The sequence below is a fragment of the Seriola lalandi genome, unplaced genomic scaffold (assembly GCF_002814215.2).
Source record: "Seriola lalandi dorsalis isolate HSWRI2012SDOR001 ecotype SW California unplaced genomic scaffold, Sedor1 jcf7180002054762, whole genome shotgun sequence".
Taxonomy (NCBI): Eukaryota; Metazoa; Chordata; class Actinopteri; order Carangiformes; family Carangidae; genus Seriola; species Seriola lalandi.
In genome coordinates this window covers 313825-332209 of record NW_019525315.1, presented here as the reverse complement: position 1 = coordinate 332209, position 18385 = coordinate 313825, and the positions used below count along the sequence as shown (strand labels likewise).

Sequence of the window (18385 nt, the reverse complement as noted above, 5' to 3'; positions counted from 1 at the left end):
AACCGACCCAGACAAAGGGGAGCACAAAGACTATATAGACAAGGGAGGCAAGGGTGATTGAACACAGGTGAAACACATTAGGGTGGGGCAGACAATCACCACACAGAAACAGGACCAAGACAGGAAGCAAAAACACTGACACACAAGGAAACCAAATTACAAAATAAAACAGGAAGTGAGAAAAGTCCAAACAAAACTAACAAAAAGTGTCTGCCATAGCAAACCATGACACCAGTTTGTATTAATAGATCAATTATCTGTCATTTTAAATGAACTGGAGTCATATTTACAATTAAATCTTTCAAGACAATCTTTTATCCAAGTTGAATTCGTATCTGCAGGATGGTGAATGATCATAGATACTCACTGTTTTAGAAAACAAATTCTTAGTTTATTGATGGTGGTTAAATGATTTAATCAAAGTTAAAATGGAGACAAAAACACACACTTCTCTTTAGCACTAGTTTACAGCTTGCAATAAATCATAGAAACTGTCAGTGGTGGTGGATGCTTCTCTGTTAGATTGTGTTTGCTGTTGTAGTCCCTCCGCATTTACATCCTCAATTACATCATAAACATGAGTCTGTGAAGAAAAATTGGAGAAGAAAACGATATTTATTTCATTAGGATATATCAGAATTAAAAAGTGTTTCAGCACCATTATCTTTTTGTGTCTTAAGTATTTCCTCTTACCATTCCAATACTTGACTGTTCATTTGCTGCAAACAGAGATATCATCAGCCATTCAGGTAACATTTCACTTTCATCATCATTTCATCATGATAGCTGTAGTTCGGATGTGAGGTTCCTTAACCAGAATTAGTACCTGCATCCCTGTTGTGCTTTCTCTTCGTGCACATGTAGAGTCCTCCAGCAGCTGCACACATCAGGAGGCTGAGAGGAAGGGCTAACCATGCAGGTGTTTGCAAAGCTGGGGACATTGAATTATAATCATTTTCCCCCAGTTTCAGAAACAAGGGTGCATTTTTGTCTCGTGTGGGTTTTATTCAGGAGAACAACTACAGCATGATGCATACTTACAGTTAACAGAGCGCCACTTCTTTGCTGCCATCACAGCACCCTCTCTTTGCACAACACAGGTTATTTCTTCCGATCTCATTGAACATACTGGGAGAACTAGTTTGCTTTTAAGAGTGTTGTTGTCATTCAAATTGCTCTGCCAGCTATTTTGGCTACTTCCAGACCAAGTTAAATTGAAGTCTTTGTCACATTGTTCAGTGCAGGTAAGCACACAAGTCAAGGTGAGGTTTTCTCCTCCTGGCCCACACTGTGGAGTAACTGCAAAGACAAACACAGGAATAAATAATGTTTTAATAGCAGGTGCAAAGTTAATGTGGCACAATTTATGTTCTGGCTCTGGCTTCTGGAGTTTGAACACTCACCATCGAGGGTGTGCAGTCTGATTTTGTTTAACACTTTTTTCTGCTCAGTGGACTCTGAACACTGGTAGTCCCCAGCATTCAGAGCACTCACTTTCCTAATGAACAGTGATGAGTCTTCATTAACAGGAAACGCCTCTGATTGGCCCTTTTTGTGTGAGGTACCATCTGATAGTGGTTTTCCACCCGCAGCCCACTCCGCGCTGCCTCTTACACCAAGAGAGGAAGCGTTGCTACAGGAGAGTGACACTGACTCACCCACTGCAGCAAACACTTCCTCTACACCATCTGGGGCAAAGGGAGCACTGGTTACACTTTGTACATATTAAACCACACATCTCTCTTTAGGGCTGAGCACATTTTACTACCTGTTATTGTTGTCGTATAACTGACGGTGGCTTTAACCACATCATTCTGAGATAGTTGGCATTTCCATTTTCTGAGATGATCTGTCAGTTTTTTATTGATAATCAGTTTAGAGAAGCATTCAGTGGGGTTTTCAAAGCGAAATCTATTTCCATTTATCGGTGTATTATCATCAGTACTCCACTTGATATGTATCCCTGTGTTGTGACAGTGGAAGAGTCCTTTATATGTATTGAGGAAACAGTGAAGTTCTATTGTGCCCTCCGCAGCAGCTAAGCTCTCAGCAACTGGTGAATGAAAAAAAAAACATCACGTGACTGCTGTGATATTGCTATTAACTTGTTCAAGAATTTTTTTTGAGGTAACAGGACAATTTACTTACGTTCAAGAATCTGAAGTGAAACACTTGAGTTGAGTGCTCCACTGCCACAAGTGTAAAGTCGTGCATCATTGCGTACAGGGCGATTAATCTCCAGAGAGCAGTCCTTCAGCAGGCCGTGCCGGGGGACGTCTGGAGCTGTCACTTGTCCAGCCTTCACCACCTCAGTAACTGAACCAAACTCGCCAGTCATGTTCCAGTTGATAGAGGAGCAGGATCTAACGGAGGGGATGCCACATGGCAAAGTAATACTGTCTCTGGGTAAGGCAAACATCACCAAATGATCTGTTGAAGAAGATGATAAAGAAGCATTTAATTTCCCAAGTCAGTAGTTCTCAAAAAAACTAATTTACCTTTGCCAGAGCAATGTTTAGAACTATAATATCAATATATATATATATATAATATCAATAAAAGTATGGGAAATTGGTGACCCTAGACCCATTTATAAATACAGCTGAAATTTTCACTTTTTTGTTCAAGTTTCAAGTATTTTGTACTGCACCATTTCAGTTTAAATCATTGAATCTTTTAAAATACATCATTCAGTACATGAGTACTCTTAAGTTATATTCTTAAACAAATATACGACAGATTAACAAGAGACGTAACATAATTACCAGATGACTGAGCTCCAGCTGTTGCCCCTGTAAGAGAAAGGAGACAGAGTCCTAGCAAAGAAAAATAAATCATCCTTCTCTCAGAAGGTCTCCTCTTGCAGATTTTCTTGCTTATTGCTAAATCCCCTGATAGCAGAAGTTTTCAGAAACACATTTCAGGAAATGACATTGAGGCAACTCATTTTTCATTCAAGACCAGCCCCTGAAAGGAACCCGTGTTCATGCAATTCTATAGCCAATATATAAATTCATGTGTCGTGCTCTGTCATTGTGTTTTTCATGAAATATTTTTCCTGTGTGTCACACGTTCAAGCAAATAGAATTTTGTTGTATCAATGTTATCTATCAGCAGATGATGGTGAAAATGCAAATACTTTTACAAGACCTGCCTCCTAGTCAGTGATGAGGAGTAAAAACATAATATTTTCCACTGAGAGGAATTTATCACTTTTGGTAGCATGTTCAGTGTTTGTCCACTGGGTGGTGCTGTCAGACTCTATGACAGATATTCTTCTCCGCATGAATCCTGCTCACTCTGTTGGCTCCTCAGTTTCAGTTTCCTTTCTGGAGAAAATCTGATCACCCACTTCACCATTATTGTAATTTCCTCTCTCCACCATTATTAATATGTATATAATTTTATAATTAACACAGATACTAATAATGCAGTTTGTTTTGCCTAATCAAAGTGAAATACATGCCTGGGTTTAGACATGTTATCTAACAATGATCAAATAAATAATGCACCCATTAACAGGTCATTTTAATAAGGATATCCAACAACTGCATACAAACAGAAGGAGTATTGATATTAATTATACATGTGAAGGTTCTATGATTATATTTATATGTTTAAGTTTAACAAATCATTCATTTGCACACTAACTTTGAAGCAGCAAGTAAGCAGTACACCTTCTGCACTTCAGGGATTAGTCACAGGTCTTGGATGTGCTATAACTGTGTAGGACTTGACCTTGAGCACAACACTAGCAACTCCTCTCAGGTCGGGCGGAGCGGCCTCGCCCTCAGGAAGGATGAACTGGAAATCTCTTAACAAATAGGCAGTGAACAGAAAGAGCTCCATTTTGGCAACAGACTCCCCCAGGCAGAGCCGAGCACCTCCTCCAAAAGGGATCAGGGCACGGGTGGAGCCTCCTCCTCCGTCCAGAAAACGCTCTGAAGGGGAGAGACAAAGAGAGAGATATTAGCAACTTTATTTGAAGTCTGCTGAGCCAAGTGAAAGGAATGCACTTCGCCCATCAGTCAGAGCAGTACCTGGTCTGAAGCTGTACGGGTCAGTCCAAACTGCAGGATCATGGTGAGCTCCAAAAAGATTAGGAATGATGACTGTGTTCCTAGGGATGAAGTAACCTGCAATACTAAATATATGTGGGGATTATACATTTGCCATCATGCAAAGTGAAAAGTGGCTAAAATGTTACATGTCCCAAGAAAGATAATGTCAGCAGAACAACACAAAATTAGTGTACGTGCAAATGTGTGGCCTTTGTGTTTACCTTCTCACTGACAAAGACTTAACTAGAAATCTGGTGCATTTCAGGTTAATGTAAAGCCTCACCTCAAGTGAAATACATTGGTATAACAACATACTTACATACTGCACAGGGTAATGATAGCAACATTTTACTGAGGTTCCCAGGCTGTCGGTAATCTATTCCATTGCTTTAAGGTAGAAGTTTGCATCAAAGTAGTGCCAAATATGTAATATTTCACTGTTTTAAAGTTTAAAATCTGGGAGAAATGTGGGGATGTGCCAGATTTAGTGTATCAACCTGTACAAATGCTTGGAGCCTTAACAATAAAAGCCTCTAACTAATAGAAATTAAAAAAGTATCTTATGAAAATTATGAAAAATGTTTTCAATCACACAACACTCTTTTTGGGTGTGGTATTTTTTGCACTTTTTTCCCCCCGTAGCTTAGCTGACCTGCTGTCTCTGATGGCTCTGTGTGGCACCGCCAACGGAGCAACTGGCCTGAGTCGGAGCACCTCACTGATCAAAGAGCACAAGACGGGAAGCCTGTGTCTGTCACTGTACTTGGGGTATCGTCCCTCTAGCACTGTGCACAACTCTTCATGCACCCTGGTCTGCACCTGAAGATGAATATAAGAGAGGACAGATATAATGAGATCAACTTCAGGCTGTGTAAATGTCATGTTTTAAGGTATTGTTGGATAAATGTGCCCTACCTCTGGTCTGTGCAAAAGGAAAGCCACAGTCCAGTTCAGCCAAGCTGCAGTGGTCTCTGTTCCCCCAATGAGAAGATCCACAGTGGCCATGTGGACATGAGTTTCTGTAAGGAGCTGGAGACAGGAGAAGGATAACATACAGACGCCTCCAAATCCAACTCATACTCTGCTTCCAGAACATTTCAAACTGATCTTCCCTGCTATTCACTGTTAAATGACCTTACCACTCCATGTTCTGTGTTGTGATGTTTGTCAAGACCCTGGAGGAGGGATCCTGTGATTACGTCCTCATTTTTTTTGTCTTGCGACTGCACAGATAACAAAGCGACAGCTGATAAAAATGAACAAAGCAGAGCTGGGATTTGCCAACTATTCTGAATACATATTCAAAGAGTGTTGTCTAATCTACTGTTATCTAATCACTAAGCCACACCAAACATTTTTCTTACCAATGAGCTGATCTGAACTAATTACACCTCTCTATTAGATGTTTTTCAAACCAATGACATGTTATTTGACTTTTGTTTTTACGAACCTTGTAATTGTTGAGATGTTGTTTTATGATTTCATCTCTCCTGGCCACCTCTTTCAGGAGACGGGAAAACACAGGATTTGGTAATTTCTTTGAGAGAACAGATGCCACAATGTGTGAAAATCCAAATCTAAAGGTTATTGACAGTCAGTATTCTGTGATCTAAAGTCAGGTTGGTTAATATTTACTGACCCTGAGCAGTGGGAAGGAGTCCAGAGCAGAAATCCAAGAGGAGCCCCACAGAGCAACAATCTCATTTAAACAGCAGTGCAGCTGCTGCAGCTCTGAAGAACTCTTGTCATACTAGGAAACACAGAGATTTGTGTTTTTAATATGTCCTGCCACTGAAATGCACTGTTCAGTAACTAAATAGCACATTATGAATGCACCTATGTAATAGAAGCTGCCAAAAAAAAAGGCAACATAAACAGTGGAATTCCCCAGGTCCCTGCATAAACACTGCTCTGCCGCAATCACAACTGTTCATTGCTGAAAAGCAGATTTTGTTATAAACCACTACTCTTTTTATTTACCCAGAGGCACAAATTGAACCGTGAGAGGAAAGGTACTTACTTCCTTTCCAAAAGCCAAAGTGGTGATGACATTACTGGCTGCCACTGTGAAATCCTCTGAGAGATCTACAGCACTGTCTTTATAGTCCATCAAAACCTAAACAATGAAGAAAGCAAGCTTTATCTTTTTTATGTAACCACTTTTATGTGACCCCGACATTCGATTTGCAGTCTGGATCTCTGCTATCTCATTATCTCTATTTTTTTTAGATAGATACTGGTGTACAATCTGTTCCTTCTGCCATCTGTACCTTTCGCAGATGCAGGGCCTGTCTCTCAATCACATCATGCAAAGATTTCTGGCAGCAACGCTGCAAAGCACTGTGGACGAAGCGACGATGTGCCCTCCACTCCTCATTATAGTCCCCCAGAGAGATGGATAGCCCTCCCCCAGACACAGTATCACCTGATACACGTCAGTAGAGGTTATAAGGACATAAAATAACATATCAATAATTGTTTAGGTTTAAATTTAAGTTGTTTACCTGTGTATGAAATTGGTCTCCCAGCAAAGTCAGACCATTTCTTCACCAGTGCTTCTCTTATAACTTCACTACTATTAAGTACCACCATGGCTGGAAAAAACACAAAACGGGGTATTGTAACCTCACTGTCCACAACATTTTCCTAAGTGTTGATTTGCTTGTTTTTATGTGAGCCTTTGATACAGTAAAATAAAAAATAAAAACAAGAAGTCTAAAATGGGATGATTACTTGTGTTTCCACATTTCAGCTGATAAATATTTCCATAGCGTTGTGCCAGATTGGTCAAGTGAATTGGCAGATGATCATGTGTCAGCTCCATCATGTTGCCTATGAGGAAGAGGCGAGGAGGACCTGGGAGGGAGGGAGATGAGGAGCAGGGAAGGTACTGATAGAGATAATTCAGGAGTCCAGATTGAGCTCCTAGATCGAGTTAGAAGAAATAGAGAGGATGGTTACAAATTATATGAACCCATTTGACCAAAAATGAAGATCTGTGATCAAGTGTTCTAGTTATCCATGTATGGAATAACTGTCTCATTCATTAATCATTACATTTTTATGAAACTGAAATACAACCAGCATGGTCAAATATACATATGAAGACAACAAATACATATTTACCTGTAGACTTGCTTCTCTTGTGATCTGCCTGTACAGCTCTGCCTCTCCGGTCAGAAATGTAGGTCAGCACCGTGAACAGCACAACAACTAGAAATACTGCTCCAATACTGATCACTGATATTTCTATTGCCATTTTGTGGCTCCTTGCTGGTGTCCCACTTCAGAAAGCTGGTCATCGCACTGCTCGTCCCATTTATAGTCGTCTGAACAGTCTCTTATCATGTCAGCTTGTTGGTGTTTTTCCTAAAATCAAGGACATCTAAATATTTTGGGTCAAGTTTTCTGATTATGAGATGACTGCAACACCTGATAAACCTGAGAGCCTGATAAACATGGCTGGGACTTGCTGAAGGGCAAGACAACACATCACAGTTGACATAGGCAGTCATACTGACATTTGTTTATCTTGTAGAAAGAGTGCGGGGGGAATTACACAAAGAAAACAACACTTGAGACCCACATTAGCCACATTTATTACAATGGAGTGAGACAGTGCATATTTAATTACAGTAGTAGTGGGGTGACATACCATGGCATGGCGGTGCACAAGAAGGTATTAGAGTCAAAACAAAGCTTTGTTGAAATGGACGGGTCAGGCAGAACAGTAGAACAGTATACAAAAAGTTGCAATTAAAAACCTTTCTCCACTCTTTTGGTATATTACCTCAAAAAAAAAAAAAAAACAGCTTGAAAAAAATCTTACACATTGAATCAAATGTACTGATAGCTGTCATAGCTATCAAAACCACTGCAATTTCATTTGAAAAGTGACATGCAGCAACTGTGAGAACCACCCTCCTCTGGATTCCCCGAGCTCTAATTCTGTGTCAGATATAAGGTTTTACGGATGGAGAGCCCATGAAGGTTGATGTACTCTTAACCATGAGTTGCAGGGGAGAACCTGGATGGTCTGAACTTCATCTCAGTGAAGGGAATGGAGGAGTCTTTACCTTTCCAGTCGATCCAGACTATTCCCTGTTTCAGAGCAAGAGAGAAAAAAATTATGCTATTTGGTCAGTGTGTCGTATCACAAAAGATAAAAACTGTGTAAAATTCATTAGAGACCAGTCATACCTGATTATTACTGTTGATGCCATAAAGACCATTGAGGTTGGTCTTGTAGCAATTCTTGTACCACCAGCCTCCCATGTAGGCCCTGGCACAGTGGAGCCCAAGAGGATCTGGGTCCTTGTCCCGGCTTGAGAATGGGCGCCCATTATGGTACTTCATAGAGTCACCTTACAGGGAAATACAGCAAAATTACAGTATGAATTGTCAGGCATTTACTGTATAATAAAGTCTATACTGCACATGTTCAGGAAAGTATATTGTATATACTATACAGTTTTCACCTGCAGTTCCTGTGTAGCCGGACACTGTAAGAGTATAGTGCCTCTCCTCTGTATCGATGGAGAAGTTGGCGTAGTGAGCGTAAGCTGTGTCATTTCCAGATCGCATGTCCACTCTCAGACTCACAGGGCCGACACTGGTCAGGTTGTGAAGAAGTTCATTTCCTAATGTAGGTGACGTGAAAAAGCACGTAGATTAGGCTGATTTACTGAATATCATTATGATACAGATATGATAGTAATAAGTGTTTGTTCCCAACTGTACCGAGCCAGAACTCTTCACTCAGGTTTCCAAAGCCAGCGCTGTATTCATTCCAGGTTCTGTAGAAATCTGTCTTTCCATTCATCCTCCTCTGGAACACCTAGAAACACACACCAGATTGTTGTCTACTTTCTAAACCCATTCTGCCATGTCTTAATTGCAACGTTTCACTCAATTAACCGCAGTTTGTCTCACCGTCCAGCCGCCTCCATCAGTCTCCATGTCACAGTAGACTCTGACCGCTTGTCCTTCTTTTCCTTGTGGGTAGATGTCCACCTCTCCTGACTGCAGAGCTCCATTCAGCAGCTCCTGAGAGCACTCAGTAGGGAAAGGGAATCGTAGTTTACCTAAAGAATGGAAAAAATAATTAGTTGGATGATTAATCAATGAATATTAATGGGGCAAATAACCATGCAGGGGCTGCATTACTTTACATCCATTACCTGTGATGAATTCTGTGGTGACAACAGATGTGTAGTGTCCATCTCTCTCTCCTTGTACCAGAACTATATAGCGTGACATGGGTAACAGCCCTGTCAGCTTATACTCTGTGATGGTTGAGTCCAGGATCACCTCCTAATGTATATGCAGAAACACACCCAAAGTTAATTGTTTCGACAGTCCTGTAAAAGTTGTGTGTTTGTATTGTTTGTACCAGCAATGGAGGAATATTTTTCACCTTTGTCTCTTCTCCTGCCACCTGATAGATTATTCTGTAGCTGTGATACACAACAGTGGACGTTTTCCACATTATCATCGCAGAGCGAGTTCCCACCTCGTTGGCTTTAACCACTGAGGGACACAAAAAGCATTTAGTTCACACACTTTACACAAATTCTGTAGACCTTAGTGAGTAAACAGCACCGATCTAACTTTATTTTTCCAATTTTTACTCACCGTTAGCGGTAGTGAATGTAGTTGAGATGGCCATACTCTGGAGACTGTCCTTCTGGCTCAGGACCTTGACTGTGTACAAGGTGCCTCTCTGCAGACCTCTCAGCTGGTGCTCCACTGAGTTCCCAGACACCATCACTGTCACTGTCACATTAGGAGCTGTGGTAAGAGGGAGAATTAATAATGCTTAGTGTAGTCATTAGCGTTTTGTCATAGGTCATTAGACTAATGTTGCCACACTCACTCTTAGAGGACTCATAGCTGATGATGAAGCGGTCTACTTTCCCCAGACTGGGAGTCCATTGCAGCAGAGCTCTGGTGTCTGTCACATTGACAACTTGAAGATGTGCTGGAGGGGCGGGAACTGCAGCCAAGAGACAATAGCATGTTTATTGCTGTTTACACATGCAATAACAACCAAAAAGTATTTGTACATAACAGTGAGCTTATCTAACTGTGTACCTGTGGTGATAATGGACACGAGGGCGTCACTCTGGGCTCTGCCATGTGTGGTAGTTACAGAGATAATGTAGGAGGACCCAGCAGACAATTTGGACACAGCCATGTAAGACCGCTGAGAGTCCGCGACCACAAAGCGGCTCTCCCCTAGCAGGATACATCATAAAAATCAAAATTAGACACTTAACACTCCTAATAAAAGAATGACAATGGCTGACATTAAACCAGGGAATTATGACCTGCAGTTTATAGGTAGCCTTTGACAGACCTGTGACAATGTTGGTATATGTGACCCTGAAGCCTGTGAATGTGGTCTTTGGTTTGGACCAGGAAACAGTGAGAGAGGACTCTGTTACATTGCTGAAAACCATCTCTGTGGCTGGCTCAGGACCTAGTGAGAGAAAATAAGGTGATTGTATTTCACATTTTTGGGCAGATCGTATAAATTAATCCCTGTACTGTTCCTGGTAGTATTGGAGGAATTAGGTATAAATGATGAATGTGGTACATCTTTAATTACCTGTAACTGCAGTTACTCTGTGAATTTTTGATCTTCTCTGAGCACCAGCACCATATATGTGCAGGACATAGCGCGTGTTAGCCCGAAGGTTACTGAATTCCACAGAACGTACACTGCCAGGGACCACCATGGAGATCCTCTTGGTCTCAGCTTTACCTTTTGATCCGACAACTTTACCAGAGGAGACAGTTGCGTCAGTGCTTTCAGTCTGTACCAGGACCTCAGCTGGGTTCTTAGCTGCAGAGATCTTGTCTCCTTCAATAACTTCCTCTTCAAACTCCTCGTGGTCGTCTTCATCTCCCTCTGCTCTTGGCTCTCTTCTGATCACAGTGAAATTCTTGAACATGCCTTGTGGTGCTGACCATGTGACGGTGAAGCTATAGGAGGAAATGTTCACAACCTTCACAGAACCTAATCCGGATCCACCCATCCCCCTGCTCATCCCAGAGCCATGGACACTTGTTTTGTTCTGCAGAGCTCGAGCCTCGTCTGATGTTGAAGTTATGGTTGAATTCACTACATACTGACTCCTCTGTGTAACTTTCCCTTTTACAGCTTCAGTGTTTCTGTTGTCAACAGATTGCACAATTATAGTATCTCCTTTGACTGTCTTAATGCGCTTATGTCCAGATGATTGAGTAACATTCTTCTCAGCCAGTGTGGATTGCTCCACGGTCTCCTTTCCTGTTCTGGTTTTGTTTGTTCCCATGCCCTTGGACAGAATGGTCACGATTTTAGCTGTGCCATTAGATTTCTTCACGTTACCATGGGTTACATTGGTATGAGGCTCATCTTTCAGTTGGTCAGATTTAGGATACATTTTACTGGCAGTTCCTTCTTTAACAAGCTTGAGGTCAGTTTTTTGGATAACCTTTTTAGAGGCCAGTATTGTTGTTTTGCCTTTGCGAGCCTCTTCTTGCTTTTTTCCCTCATGTTTCAGGAGAACTTGAGCAACTGTTGGGTGACTGGTCTTTGTGGCACTTGAGGAACCTTTTATGGTTATTTTCTTGACAGAAACGTCTTGTTTTGCTTGGGTTTTAACGAGACCTGGTTTAGCATTAGTGGACACTCTGGCTTTGCTGTCATACTCTTTGGCTTCAGTTTCCTTCTTCTGTTCTTTTTTCTGCAGGGTCACTATCTCCACTGTCTCCTTGGTCTTGCCTTTGGCAGCTTCTGAAATTTCAGAGTAGAGTTTGAGATCAAAGAATGACTGAAATATTAGTCAAAAGGCAAATAAAAAATAATATTCATCCAAATAACAGTGCAGACTCACTTACTTTTATTACACTCGTTTCCTTGGGCACACTTACTGCAGTCTGGACCCATGAACCCCTGATGGCAGACGCATTTCCCCTTCTCACATTCCCCGTTGCCATTACAGTCATCTTTACAATTTGCAGAACATGGACCTTGGCAGCCAGAAATACAACCAGAATTATTAATTCCACCTCTTAATTAACTGTGTCAAATACAGTAACCTGGTGAATGTGACTGAATCATACATTTCTCTTTTAGGAGGGACATCTCTTTTTCCAGTCGGGCCACTCGTCCTTTCAGTGCAGTCATCTCAGCCTCACATTCCCCTTTGCAGCCACCAGGCAACAAGCTGATCTTATGCGTCATCACCAGAGGAGCGCCAGGCTTCAGCTTCAGCTCCTGCTCCTTGGCTTTGCTTGAGTCACAGCCGTCACTGATCACCACTTTGATTGGTTGTGAAGGTGCAGGCTTTTCTTTTGTGATGGTGGTGGTGGGAGCCTTGATAACAGCAGTCCGATTGGCAGAGGGAGTGACCTTATCTTTGTCGGCAGCAGAACCACTTACTGTAGCGGCCTTTGCTGGTGTTGACAGAGGGGTTTGAACTGCATTGGGGGCAGGTTTGTCTTTGGAGTTTTTCACATCACTGGTGGAGGGAGGTTTAGCTACAACAGTCTGATTGACGGAGGCTGTGGGCTTGTTTTTGGTGGTTTTGGAACCACTGGCAGGAGAAGATTTTGTGGATGTTGACTGAACATTTTGAACTACGGTAGGGACAGGCTTGTCTTTGGCGATCTTCCCATCACTGGTTGAAGGAGATTTCATTGAAACAGTTTGATTGACTGAAGGTTGCACTTTATCTTTGGGGGTTTTAGCACTGCTAGCTGAAGCAGGCTTTGTGGGTGTTGACTGAACATTGTGAGCTCCAGTGGGGGCAGGCTTCTCTTTACTAGCCTTCACTTCACTGGCTGAAGGAGATTTAGCTAAAACTGTTTGATTGACTGAGACTGTGTGCTTGTCTTTGTTGGTGATGGTGCCACTGGCTGTAGCAGCCTTTACTGCTGCCGACGGAGTGGTTTGAATTACTGCTGGGCTGGCCTTGCTTTTGGTGGTCACTGTAGCATTGACTATTGGAGGTTTTTGGTTGGTGGCTAGAGTGGGTAAAACTGTCTGATTGACTGTGTTTGGCTTTAAGGTGGGGCGAACGGTCTGTTTGGCAAGAGTAGAAGTGGTTTTTGGTTTTGAAGGGGTGAAAACGGCATTGGGTTTGGTCGCGTCGCTTCCTGTGGAGTCTCTCTTCTCATTGGTCGTGGTTTGAAAGGAGGGAAATGGGGTGAGAAGGAGGAGAAGTCCTAGAGTAAACAGCATTTTGAGCCAGCAGCAGCAGCCAGCGATGGTATTGCCTTTGGAGGATCTGTATGTATGTTACTGTAAAATTATGAACTCCTTCCTCTATATTTCTGTGACCACTTGTAAAGGAGAATTTGCCAGGTCTCTCCTAGAAATGACAAAATGAAAGAGCTGAATTATGACTTAGTTCAATGCAGGAAATTTTATGCCAAAACAATTTAGACCTTTTTTATACCCCAAGAAGGGCTTTGCTGAGCATACATAATCCTTTTTCAGCACTGGTTAGTTTAACATTCACACAGTTCCCATTCACAGTTATATGCTCCCCTGCTCCCATTTAACTGCCTACTAAAAAGCCACACTTGGAGAAATTCCAGGTTTTGTGCCTTGCTCAAAAGTGACCTGACAAGGAACAGCCTTATCATATACATCATATATGTCATATATGTTTCTTTTATATTAGCTTAGCTAACTCAATTTTACCTGAGTATCAATGAAAGATATTGGGAAAAATTGAGTAAACAAACAGTATCACTTCACTGACACAGTTTTAAATTCCACAAACTAAACAAAACTTTCATGAGAAATAAAAAAAATAAATAAAAGTTTTTAAACTGTATATGGTGGTACACTAATAAAAGCGAAGAACAAACATTAAGTTGAAAAGTTGCAGCAGTGTTCCAATCAGCCATAATAGTTAATTCAGTTGCTTGCCAAACCAAGTAACGTCTAAATTAGCTGATTCGGAACAGGAAGGAAGAAGGTGACTTGAGCGGGAAATCCAGAGAGTCTGTTGGAGAGACTATGCAGAGTGGTAACAGAGCGTCACTGTATAGAACTGTGGGACACTGTATGTCTTTCACTATACAGAAGGTTACATAATCCGCTGCACTCACTACTCATAAAACCACTAAGGGGACTATGTCCAGCCTTGGCCTTAAATCTGTAGAAAATCAAATAAATCATGCAGCAGGTAAACATTCAGATGCTTTGCTACACTGCAAGCCACTTTTTAAACATTGCATTGAAGTTCATGGATTGATTGACTACGTGGCTGCAGTATTAACAAAATGAATGGGGACTCCTACAGCATTAGTTGTCATAGAATGAAAGGTAAAAATTTTCGTAATTATATCAACGTGTGTCCACTAAAAAATACATGTCATCAGTATTAAAGTGTCTTTCTGCAGCTAAAATACAATATTTAACAAGAGCACAAAATTTTATCAGTCACAACCTTGAAAATATATTCTGCTATCCTCTATAAAGGCAGTGTGATTTAAAGGGATTCAGACATCAAAGTAGAATATTCAGTGGAGTCCATTCATTCAAATGACTGCAGTTACCACTCTGAGATCATGATAAATAAAAAATTTAATGGAAAAGTAAATTACTTACCAGAGCAATGAATTTGTTCTTGGCTTTATCTCTGTCTTTGTGCTGCTCCCTCCATCTGATTGGAAAAGCTCACATAGACTTGCTGGATATGACCAGGGAGGAAAGAGGTGAGAGAAAGGACCACCACTAGAAAGGAGGAGAGTGATAAAGTCCGCTCCTACTTAAGGACCCCCCCTCTTCCACGCCTAGTGGTCCCACTCTCTACACCACCATGGAAAATATTTGTATTGGACTTACAAAAAGAGTGACATTTTTATACAGATTTGTGTCTATATGATATTGAAGTTGTATAATATGATCAACTACTCTCTTGTATTCTGTTAGATATAACAAAACTGGTAGATTTAACAAAACAAACGATCCAAGGTCATGTGTTTTGGTTTAAAAGATAAAAATAAAAAATAAAAATCTGTTTGAGAAATTACAGATTCAAACCAGTCTCAAACCATACAGTACACTGTAGGAAATTAGGGAGTTTTTGTGGCACGCAAAAATAGCCTGCATGTTTCAGCTTTTCATGGCTAATTTCAGTGTCTGCTGTATGTAACTTGACTTATTCCAGACATTACTAACACCTAGACACAGTCTTTGATTGAATAAAGCCCTGGTTCGAGAATCATGATTCAGCTGGAATATATAGCATAACACTGCAGGTATTCAGTGCTGACTCTGGGGGACAGGAACCTCTCGCTATATGAATTGGCTGTTTGTTGGAAGTAATGAGATGTAACTACGTGGGAGTTATGTAAGTGACCAAATATCCACCAGATTTAAGGAATGGTCTGTGAAGGCGCTGCATCTCTGACCAAATGGCCACCCACCATCCCACCTTTTGTAAACCACATGAAGACAAGTTTATCAAGGGCCTAGAGCAAATAGCACATAAGTGACATTTTCCTAATTTTACAGGAGAGCCAAATCAAAAGTTTATATCACTGCATGACCATGCCTTTAAAGATACAAAGTGCTTACTGATAGTTATTATAAAGATAGATGAACGTGATGATCACTCACCTTGCATAAATCTGCCAAATGTGTAGTTTTTCTTTCTGCTGTATTGTCTAATCTATCTAGATAGATAGATAGATTAGACAATACATATATATATATATATATATATGTGTGTAGATATATGTTGTTTTTGCCCTGAGATTATAGGCGGTGAGCATGCAAAACTATTTTGCATGATTGCTGTGAAACTCTGGCTAATGCTGAAGAAACAACTCTCTCATATTCTTTCTGTTGAATATACAGCACTGACTCTATATATGTTGCAGTGTGGGGATATAAGAACCCACAGTAAAAAATATATTTACTCATAGGTATTTTAGTTGCAAATGTGTTGAGGTAGCAAGTTTTTCTTGGCAAGAACACCATGTTCTGATACTGACAGACAACTAACCTTACAGCACACTATTACAGCATAGCAAGTATAGTATAGTAGACAATAAACTGGTGAATAACAAGCGTGACCTTGCAGCCGTGTGGCACTGCTGCCTTTTGGAGGATCTTTCATGCAAATATCAGACAAATAATACAGGTTGTTGTGCAGTTAATTAGCTAACAGAATGTGAGAACCTTTGTGCTCCTGATTTTGAGGTGAGTGAAATTTTAGTGTTATTTTGTTTATATGTTAGCAATAATTAGCAGGTATCGGTCTCTGTGCGCACCATACCCGGCTTGTTAGCTTAGCTTAGCTTAGCTTAGCTTAGCTTATTAACTAGCTGTTAAGTAGGAGGTTCAGAACTGATTCACTATCATCATGGGCATTAGGTCAGGATGCAGGATGAAAGAACAAAGGCCATTAAACATATATCCAATCCAACAAAGGTTTTATTCTGCGATAATTATTTCAAACATGAAAAAGGAAGACACACATGGGCTGCGGGTTCAGAAAGGACAATAAAGAATAAAGATTAAATTTAACACAACAAATCAAAATAGTCTAATTTATGTACTTATTAAAGAAATAAGGATAAAGAAGGTTCTCTGAGACTAACAGACAAATTATAGGGACTAGAGAGTAACAAACTTCTCCTACCAGAAACTGCCACCCCATGTGAAGGTGAAAAAGAGTGAGTGAGTGGAGTGAAGCCATTAAATAATCCTCTGGTGCCCAGGTGAACTCTATCATGTAAATGAGGGGTGGAGTGAGAAAACAAGAGCCAATCAGTGATAAGGAAAGGACAGGAAGTGAGGAAGGTGAAGAAAGGAAGAGGAAAATGAAATAAAATAGTGCTCTTTACTACACTAGTTAATCAGCCAACAAATGAATTAGCCTTGGGTTAGACGCATTAGGCCCATTTTTGGCCTCAACCAGGAGTTAGGTGGAGTCATGGTAATACCTGGGCACACACACACACACACACACACACACACAAACACACACGACTTTATCAAAACATGTGCTGTATCTTTCTATAAAATTAATTTGTGATCAGAAATAACATCTCATCAACGCGAGCTGACCAGGGCCGTTTTTTACAGTATGTCATAGCAGAAAAAGCGCAGATGTTTCTAATTACATTAACAACGTTCTGTTCTATCAAAGTGTCCTCATAAGACATGACAGTGTGACAGTATAAACTGAAGTAGCAAAATGTAATTCAGCTGTCATTCATTTTACTATTTATACCAATTCTATTATGCTGTGAAATGGTAAAATGATCTGAAAAAGGCCTGCACTGATAACAGAGCATTCGGGTCAAGTCACTTTGATATTAGGATGAAAAACAAAGAGTAATTGTCGGTGTAGTGTGAATTCCTGAGTGGGTGGTCCGACTCCATCAGTGCCTCCATCTGGCGGCAGCCTCCAAGAACAGCTCCGCCTTCACTCTACTCCTTTCTGCACCATAGACCACCCTCAAACCGCTGACCCTGTCTTGGCCTTTGGAAAAATGGCTGGAGACATACCTTAAGCTACTAAGGCTACAGCACACCTAAGAAAATACACCTGGTCATATGAGCACACTTGACAATTCCCCAGCCAATTTCACAGTTGTTGCTCAAGCATATTTAGTGTGTAAGCAGGTAAGTGAGCATGTACTCATTGAATATGTGTATTTACAGTAAATCTCTTGTGGTAATCCACAGATCTACCAGAATATAAATCTCTGTCAGTCGGCAGTCAATCTGTCTTTGTAGAGAGAAATTTTTTTATTTTTTTATTGAGTTGCAGAGAGCAATAACTAATCTGCAAATGTATAAACAACCAGATGAGAACTTAAATGTAACTTCAATGTAAAATATTGCTCCTGACAGCCTACTCTGCTTGCTCATGACAAACCATTGATTACTTTGAGGAGGCTACAGTAAAAAGGAGACCTTTTTTTTCAAATGTGCTGTTGCCGCTGGCTACTAGCAGTGCACTAAAGTAATCCCAAGATGAAAATGTGTGATGCTGACGTCTGAGTATTTATTTACCCTTTATTGATTCAAATTTAATGAAATGTCTGATGGCAAAGGCTGAAACAGAGCAGCCATTGATCTGGCTTTGATTGAAGTGATGGTCAGTACTCCCGTGTTGCTTACATTGGAACCAGCCTCAGAGATTAGAATAATATAAGCACATAAGCCCTTGCTTGTTCCTCACCTCTCCACCCATACCCCCCTTCTTCTCCTTCTGTACTGCTCCCTCCCATCGCCCCTCGTTTTCTCCCATCACTGCTCTCTCTATTAACTATAACTAAACAACTTTTAAAATTATAATTGC

General features: G+C 40.8%; 3 protein-coding genes across 3 annotated transcripts; all 3 read right to left on the bottom strand.

Annotated features, from left to right (window-relative positions):
- Positions 1-369: 369 nt before the first annotated feature.
- On the bottom strand, positions 370-3362 carry LOC111668807 (uncharacterized). The gene is made up of 8 exons (XM_023424943.2): positions 2766-3362; positions 2149-2430; positions 1769-2053; positions 1404-1688; positions 1042-1299; positions 827-931; positions 694-719; positions 370-583 (listed from the first exon to the last, which is right to left on the bottom strand). The coding sequence occupies exons 1-8, from the start codon at positions 2836-2838 to the stop codon at positions 461-463; spliced, it is 1437 nt and encodes a 478-aa protein (XP_023280711.1). The 5' UTR covers positions 2839-3362; the 3' UTR covers positions 370-460.
- Positions 3363-3504: 142 nt separating this feature from the next.
- cyp21a2 (cytochrome P450, family 21, subfamily A, polypeptide 2) lies at positions 3505-7320 on the bottom strand. Its single transcript, XM_023424950.2, has 12 exons — positions 7188-7320; positions 6795-6986; positions 6566-6655; positions 6332-6486; positions 6082-6177; positions 5701-5811; positions 5512-5598; positions 5201-5284; positions 4977-5090; positions 4714-4880; positions 4041-4144; positions 3505-3941 (listed from the first exon to the last, which is right to left on the bottom strand). Exons 1-12 carry the CDS (start codon positions 7318-7320, stop codon positions 3688-3690), a joined length of 1587 nt encoding a protein of 528 aa, XP_023280718.1. The 3' UTR covers positions 3505-3687.
- A 316-nt stretch (positions 7321-7636) lies between these two features.
- On the bottom strand, positions 7637-14811 carry tnxba (tenascin XBa). The gene is made up of 15 exons (XM_023424949.2): positions 14674-14811; positions 12174-13423; positions 11949-12080; positions 10672-11844; positions 10420-10542; positions 10155-10298; positions 9937-10056; positions 9696-9851; positions 9478-9590; positions 9242-9374; positions 8994-9145; positions 8802-8898; positions 8540-8701; positions 8262-8425; positions 7637-8162 (listed from the first exon to the last, which is right to left on the bottom strand). The coding sequence occupies exons 2-15, from the start codon at positions 13291-13293 to the stop codon at positions 8064-8066; spliced, it is 3888 nt and encodes a 1295-aa protein (XP_023280717.1). The 5' UTR covers positions 13294-13423; positions 14674-14811; the 3' UTR covers positions 7637-8063.
- Between the last annotated feature and the right edge of the window lie 3574 nt (positions 14812-18385).